Genomic DNA, 7,986 nt, shown 5'->3' with positions numbered 1-7,986 from the left:
CAAATCGATTACTGCCATTGCGCACTTCATGAAAATGACAATCGTTCCTCATATTCGGCTCCTTTTTATTTGAGAACTGAGTATAACATCCGAGCACTGGCGGCGCACTGCATTTTGCTGTAGTTCGCATTGGAACGCACTGACGTACTCAAATAGTGTGGGAGTAGGCGAATTTCAGCGTCCTAAGCTAAAACTTTAAATGTCACATAAATTAACTATAGTACACCACACAGAACACAATTACTTTTAAGTACGTCTTGTGTGTGGCTGTAGTACTGCTGACTGTAGAACATATTGCCCCTCGGGGATAATAAAATTACCTTGACACTTGACCATATTGAGATTTGACAGTTAAAAGAAGGAAGCACTGAACTCTACAACTGGAATGGCCCCGATCGCTTGCTGCGCATTGGAGGCCTGAAGCCATCGGAAGTATATAAGTCGCCATGTTGTTTCACCCAAAACAAGAAAGCCTCAGAACTAAGAGGAGTTCGAGATGCCGTCTTGTGCTGCTATTAATTGCACAAATCGTGATACTCGTGAAAATCGTGAGAAGGGACTTACATTTCACAGGTAGGTAAATGCTTATAAATAGTAAAAATTGTTTAAAAAAATAGATACTTTCAATCTGTAAGCATCTTTTCATCTAAGTAGTTGTAAATTACCACTTATTCTCCTTTAGATTTCCACACTGCAATGCTAAACTTTTAAAGCAATGGGTAGCATATATGCGGAGAGACAGGTGGATTCCTGCAGCCAGATCGCAACTCTGTTGTAGTCATTTCACCGAGACCTGCCAGACTGTTAGATTGCGACAAAATGCAGTTCCAACAATATTTGACTTACCTGATCATCTTCTAAAGGTATGTGTTGCATTTAACTTTGATACTAGGTAGATCCTTTTCATAACAAATACCTTGTGAACACCGAAATTGAGTTGTTATGCATTGTAATTTCACACCATAGAAGTAGGGAAAAAAAACTTAAACTGGAGGGAAATTTTGAGATTTGAGTCTAGTAAATTTAATCTGTTTCAATTGAATTCTTGTTAATTCGTGTTAATTTTTATACCGAAACATAATAAATGTAGTGAATGAAGATACATGGATGTGTATGCGCGTGTGCTCTTTTGGGTGAAGCAAGATGGCCGACCAATGGCTTCATGCGGTCAGCAAGGACGCCCCTTCCAATAGTATAGAGTTCAGTGGAAGGAAGGCTAACGCGATGAATTTAGAAGGAGGCGTGGCAGTGTGCTTTTGAGCACCGGAAGTGGTTGGCTCATGTGACGGGGGGGGGGGAAACTGGGCGTCATAATAGAAATATACTAATGGCTGCCACGGGAGACGACGCTGCCGCAATGGACAGCATCTCCAGGTCACCTGGTGCACATTCGGCTCCTCTAATCGTCACAGTAGAATGTAGGAGTAAAGGAGAAGGCTCAGAGGACGCACTGGTGCCCATTATTAAAAAAAACAACACCAACAGTGAGCCATTTTCCTTTACAGGTTCCGTAGCATGCTAATGCTAATATCGCATAAACAACCCAACTACTTACACCGCTTATATGGTGCCTTCTGTCTTAGAACGAGTATACTTAACTTCAACTTCGACTTTGTTTACGTTTAGGTGATGGCGGTGTGGAGACAGCAGAAGAGGCTGTGGAGCCCGCAGAGCCTGACATCAACGAGTTGTGTACCGACATGTTTGAAAAGATGTCCGTCTTCCTCCAAGGAGAACTCACTGGTGTCTTAAAATAATGCACTCATTTTGTTGTGTTTCAAGGACCAGAACAGACATTAACATTTTTTGGTTTATTTATTTCAGCCACTTGCGAGGATTACCGTCTGTTGGAGAACATGAACAAGCTAACTAGCCTGAAGTACATGGAAATGAAAGACATCAGCATCAACATCAGCCGAAACCTGCAGGATCTCAACAATAAGTGTGAGTCAAGCATAATAATTGTTTTTTCTTCTTGACCCTCTCCAGTGAATGTGTATTCTATTTTAGATGCCAGCCTCCAGCCCTACCTGGACCAAATAAATCAGATTGAGGAGCAGGTATCCGCACTAGAACAAGCAGCTTATAAACTGGATGCGTATTCCAAGAAACTAGGTACGAAACTTGTCTTGGTAATACATAAACCCTGGGATCTTAGATTAGTAAGTGTGAAAAAGGTTGATTCTGTGTTTGTTTTGCTTTTTGTTACTGTGCTGATTAAACTTACTGACAAATCAAAATGTTTTTTTTAAAAAAGGCAAATGCGTGAAGTGACGTGCCTTTAACCTTAGTCGTTAAAGTTAAAAACGGGAGTAGTATTGTTTTGATATTAACGGTACCTAGTTTATTTTTATGCTTGGATGCGTTTTTAGGAATATTGCCACTTAAAACACTGCCTGTACAGTTAATTGGTTAATTGATCGCAATAGTTTGATGGTGGTACCTTCTGCATAGCATTAAGTCCTCCAGTAGATGGCGATGTCACACTACAAACCAACCTCTGCTTAAACCCTTATGAGAGCATTTTGTTTGACATCTTTCAGCATGAAGCCTGCCTTTCTCTCCACAGAGGCCAGATTCAAAAAACTGGAGAAGCGTTGACTGTATCACAGATGCAGTGCTCCAATACCTACGCTCCTTCTCTCTTCACATCGGACACAGGCTTGAGACACAAGGCCATTTTTGACACCCACAAGAGGGTTAGTGAGCAGGGAGCAGATGAAGGCTGTGGGGTTTGAACGCCTATATAACTGACTTAAAGAAACCAAGGTGTGTATGCACTTTATCTAAATAGAAAGAGTATCAATCAGTTTGAACTGTATAGAAGATGCACACTAACTCCCTGACAAACAATAGTAATAGATGAACCGCACGAGTTGAACACCACTTATCAAGTGTAGTAACATACATGAAGCGTGCACAAAGACTACTGACGGTAGACATCTTCCATGACAAGCTTAATACGTAATTTATGGAGCTGCTCTCCATGTTAGTGCTTTTTGTAGAAAAAAAATCTGCAATTTGACATGAGTGAAATGTTGTTTTACATGTCAACATTTTATAGTCAAGGCTTTTAAAATAAAACACGACGTGTATTTGATTGCACTGACCTTTCATTCAAGGTTGTCACAGGTTTCTGTTGCAGTCCGACCCACTGGCCGTGACGCAATATAATGAGATCCAGTTCATGAATTGTGTAAACAGTTCTGCATTTACAAAGACGACAATGTTCAGTTTGGTTTGACACAGAAACATTTAAATGATGAGCGTTTCCCACTGGACTGCAAACTGTGAGGCTGAGATGAGGTCTTTGTGTAATTAGCCTTGACGCATGCGCATGTCATCTTTATGGATGCTGTGAGAGAGACAATAAGTGAAGAGAAAAAATACATGAAAAGCAAAACAAATAAGAACTTTCTTCTGTTGCTGCTTTTTGTGTGTGTGTGTGTTTTTTTTTTTTTTAATGTCACAAGCAAGATGGCGCTGCCTGTGAGGACCCACTGTTCGTTGAGAAGAGTGATATGTTCTTTAATGTTAGCGTCTTCAAAAGTGTCAAAAGACCAATAAAAGTTGCTAGATTTGGCACAAATCTAGAAGGGTTGGCAACACTCCCTCCTGCTACAGCTTCTTATTCTCTGGCGGACCAGGGGCCTCACTTATAAAACTGTGTGTGGAAATCTGACTAATAGTCTGCATACACAGAAATGCAAAATGTGCGAACTGACAATATTCAGACCTAAAAAAAAGTGGCGAACGCACACATTAATGCAATTTGTGCTTTATAGATCTAACCTGCTGGCCAAATGTGCGTACGCAACTCCACCCCACGTCACGCCCTCTTCATGGCTTCAATTTGCCTGCCATAAATGGTCAAGGTAAATTGGCTCATGAATGTGGCATCCATATTTAATGACCCTTGATTGCATTTCGCTCAGTTTTTCTGAATCATGGCTGCTGAGAAGCCAAAGATGAAGAAATTTACCGAGACTGAGGTGGAAATCTTATTTGGAGAGCTAGAGGCCCGTAAAAACATAATATTTGAAGGACACAGCAGTGGCATTACGAACAAGAGGAAGATGATCGAGTGGCAGCAAGTAGCGTCCGCTGTCAGCAGCGTCAGTGGAGCGTGGTGCACCGTGGCAGAGCTTTAAAAAAAGTGGTTGGAGGGCAAGGCACACATTTCACACATTTTTAGTGAGCATGTTTTTACATTTTTCCTAATTGATACAGTGTTTTGGATTAATATAAGCATAGCAAAATCTGTTTAATTTAAAAGTGGACGCAATGACTCAAAATGAGGATGAAGTTTTGTCAAAAATTAATTTCTGTAATTCCAGACGGATAGTTTAAAAATATTTAACTTGATGACATTAACACCATGAAAACACTGTCAAAACTAAACCAAACCAAACCAAAATATTACCTATATTATAATTATTTTATGAGGAACTAATGTATGTTATTTCAAAACATAACAAAATAAAAGAGTATGTTTACGCACACGGCCCTGACACCGTCCACACAAATAAAGGCCGTGGTTTTGCAACAAAAAACTATTATTTTTTTGATAAACTGTCAGGTTGTGTATGAGCTGTGTTAAAAACCTTAGTTCTGATGCCATCTACTGTATGGAGTTGGAACGACAAGTTACATTCACAGACGTCCCGTTTATAACGCGTTTGAGGACAAACATTTAGCACCAAATGTATTTGTGACATAAATAAATAAATGTATGGGAAACACTGATGATCATGAAAGAATATGTCTTTTGGTAATGTTAATGGTTTTGAACATGCTTAAAAAGAAGTATTAATGGTTACGCTCGCATAATTCAATATGTCCAGAAAGGAGTAGGAAGAAGCAGAGGATATTTAATCCTATATCCCTTCTCCAGGTCTCAGCCATTACGGATAATTTATTTACTTCTTGTGTTTATATTTTTACCTGTTACGTACTAGAATAAAGTAACTAAACTGTAAGTAAACTAAAGAAGGAAGAGTAAAAAAGATATGGTTGCGGTTCAAACTGGTGTACGCAGTTATTGAAAGTACTCCAATTTTTTGACACAGCTTTTGCATTGGGATTGATTGTGCAGCTGTACTGAAGGTTATGGCTGGTGAGTGTACAGTATACAGTATGGATTATTCAGTAGTAATAAGCAGTGTGCTCAAAGCAGCACAAGCACATCAACTTTTTACTCCATGCAACTGATCATCTTGACCGATCTCGACCCATCCACTGTTTCCCATAGTATGAGTGTACCTGATAGGTCCTGCACATGTGTTTGTGCAAGGACTAATCCAAAACAGGTCTCTGTCATTAATCCAGTTGGGGCCTCCCCTGGCCACAGAGGGAACTCATTATTCATACTGTAACATTATTTACTGTTGCTGCATTATTATCCTTCCATCTCCTACTTTTTTCTCCCGCTGCTTGTTTGCAGCACCTTGGGGTAGAAATTCAGCTTCTCTCCTCCCAGAGGCTCACAATTGGGGTCCATTAAATGATTCTGGGTTTTGTAAACGCTGTATGGGATGCCAGCAATCAGTCAAGCACAGAGGAGGTGACGTAGTAATTATAGGTAAATGATTCTTTGGTTACACTGTGAAATTACACACAAATGAGACTGCACAATTACGATACAGTTTGGGTGTGGAAATTCACTGAACGCTGTCCTAAACGCTTATTAGTGGTAGAATGCAGCATACATAATACTTAAACCACAGTAAGGAACTACAATTCTGCAGTAAAAAGCAGGTACACTGTATATATATGCAGTTGCAAAGTCAAAATGCCAAAAAATGAGAATTAAAAGGGTGATTAAGACATCACTGCATATCATAGCAATCTCCACATACCATGCAAATGTGCTGCCTAGCAGCTGAGATCAAAGACATCTTTTTGAGACTTATTCCAGTGTTCAGGTGTACTTAATGATCTGTCCTTTGCAGATGCAAAACAAACTAATCATCCCTTCGGTAATCGTTCGACATGTAGCTCCACCGCTTAGCTTCCCAGAGAATGTATCTTGAGAAAGTATTAAACATAAAGCAGGGAGAATCCGCGGCGGCTGAGCATTTCACGCTATGAATCTAACCTAAAGTGGAGACTGGGCCGGGGAACAATAACTAGGCTGGACGCCACGCCGCAGAGTTGTGTAACTACAGAGCGAGGGCAAAATATTGTGAAATGGCCTTCGTGAATGAGAAAGAACACACAGTCCTTTTAATGAGCACATTTTTTTTGGTGTCATAAACAAATTGTATTTTCTTGCTAAACTGATCTGAAGGTCCTTTTCATGCTTGCACACAAACACAACCACAATATAATAAACGGTAATGAAGACTAAAAATACATAGCCTTTAGATATCAAACCAAATGCTCAAAATTCATAACTGAGCATCTGTATACTTTTAGCATTGTCTGATACAGTAGTTTTCAACCTTATTTCAGTAAAGTACCCCTTGTGGAATATTTTTTTTTAGCCAAGTAAGCCATTTTTGGCTGAAAAAACAACTAAGACACAGCACTTTAGCATCACTATTGGATTTATTGCTATTCAAAACAGTGCTCGCTGTAGAGGTCTTGTTTGAAACATTTGGAAATAAAAAAAAAAAAAAAATAACTTCAATTGCCAACTTAATTACGCTTAAAAAGCTTTGTGCACATAAAATAATTACCAACTTAAAATGCCCTTTTTTGTCATTATAACAAGGGTGTGTTCTTAAATGCAAATTCCATCCCTCCGTCTTCTACTGCTTATATGAGGTCAGGTCGCGTTTCTCATTTTGGCCGCTGCAAAGTAAATTATTTAATATTGTTTTTTGTAGAGATTAAAAAATAGATAAGCCTACTATAACAATTCTCTACTGTTCATTTCTTTGTTTACCCACTGATAAACCTTGTTTATCGCAGTTAATTGGTTCCAGACCAGTGATAAGTGAATTTCCACGAAATGCATAAAAAAACCTTTATACAACCTTTTAAATATGGTTTTTAACATTATTAGAGCCCACTAGACATGAAATAACACCACAATAGTCACTTTTACAAAAATTTGAATATTGTGTAAAAGTTCATTTTCTTCTGTAATATAATTCAAATTTTAAAACCTTCATATATTCTAGGTTCATTGTGCATGCAGTGAACGATTCAAAACCTTTTTTTGTCTTAATTTAGATTTGTATGGCATACAGCTCAAGAAAACCCCCAAATCCATGTGTCATAATATTAGAATATTCTGACAGTACTCAGTTACTCAGTCTCAAAGTACTCTGTTTGCTAATTTAAAAATCAGCTAATCAACTCAAAACGCCTGTTAAGGTTCCCCGAGCCTATAAAAACTTGTCAGCCTGGTTCAGATCACAAAACCACAACCATGGGGAAGGCTTCTAACTTGACTGATAAGGAGAAGACCGCTATTGACATCCTCCATCAGGGGGGCAAGAAACAAAAATAAATTTCAGAAAAAGTTGGCTGTTCAAAGTGCTGTTCCAAAGCACATAAGAGGAAAGCTTGTTGGAAGATCAAAATGTGGGAGGAAACGCTGCACAAGCAGTAGAGATGTCCGGGAGCTTTAGAAAATTCTGAAGCAGAGCCGCTTCAAAAATTTGACTGAGCTCACAAAGCAGTGGAATGAGGCTGGACTGGGGACCTCAAGGAAAACAGTCCTCAGATGTATCCTAGAAATGGGCTACAGAAGCCGGATGCCCACGGTCAAGCCACTCCTGACCCCAAAACAAAAAAGAAATGTCTGACCTGGGCTTTGGATAAAAAGAATTGGACTGTTGGCCAGTGGTCCAAGGTCCTGTTCTCTGACGAAAGCAAATGTCTCTCATTTGGAAATCAAGGTCCTAGGGTGTGGAGGAAGACTGGAGAGGCACAGGACAGAAGCTGCCTAAAGTCCAGCGTGAAGTTTCCTCAGTCTGTGATGATTTCAGGTGCCATGTCATCTGCTGGTGTTGGTCCACTCTGTTTTATCAAGTG

General features: G+C 39.5%; 1 protein-coding gene across 3 annotated transcripts; it reads left to right on the top strand.

Moving 5' to 3' along the window:
- The first annotated feature begins 476 nt into the window (after nt 1-476).
- On the top strand, nt 477-3,611 carry bloc1s2 (biogenesis of lysosomal organelles complex-1, subunit 2). 3 transcript variants are annotated; one of them, XM_054789668.1, is made up of 5 exons: nt 477-573; nt 1,627-1,743; nt 1,825-1,944; nt 2,011-2,115; nt 2,570-3,611. In XM_054789668.1, the coding sequence occupies exons 2-5, from the start codon at nt 1,701-1,703 to the stop codon at nt 2,599-2,601; spliced, it is 300 nt and encodes a 99-aa protein (XP_054645643.1). In that variant the 5' UTR covers nt 477-573; nt 1,627-1,700; the 3' UTR covers nt 2,602-3,611. The 3 variants fall into 3 exon arrangements, with proteins under 3 accessions (XP_054645643.1, XP_054645642.1, XP_054645644.1); XM_054789667.1 differs by lacking the exon at nt 477-573 and adding an exon at nt 1,292-1,484; XM_054789669.1 differs by lacking the exon at nt 477-573 and adding an exon at nt 1,302-1,374.
- The last annotated feature ends 4,375 nt before the right edge of the window (nt 3,612-7,986 follow it).

Source organism: Dunckerocampus dactyliophorus, chromosome 10 (assembly GCF_027744805.1).
Source record: "Dunckerocampus dactyliophorus isolate RoL2022-P2 chromosome 10, RoL_Ddac_1.1, whole genome shotgun sequence".
Classification (NCBI taxonomy): Eukaryota; Metazoa; Chordata; class Actinopteri; order Syngnathiformes; family Syngnathidae; genus Dunckerocampus; species Dunckerocampus dactyliophorus.
This window is presented reverse-complemented; position numbering and strand designations above follow the sequence as displayed.

Bases quoted from the DNA above. Each gene is read 5' to 3' on its own strand.
- bloc1s2 (XM_054789667.1), top strand. From the start codon at position 1,328: ATGGCTGCCACGGGAGACGACGCTGCCGCAATGGACAGCATCTCCAGG. The intron at 1,485-1,626 runs GTGAGCCATTTT...GTTTACGTTTAG, and splicing joins TAAAAAAAACAACACCAACA to GTGATGGCGGTGTGGAGACA. The intron at 1,945-2,010 runs GTGAGTCAAGCA...ATTCTATTTTAG, and splicing joins GCAGGATCTCAACAATAAGT to ATGCCAGCCTCCAGCCCTAC.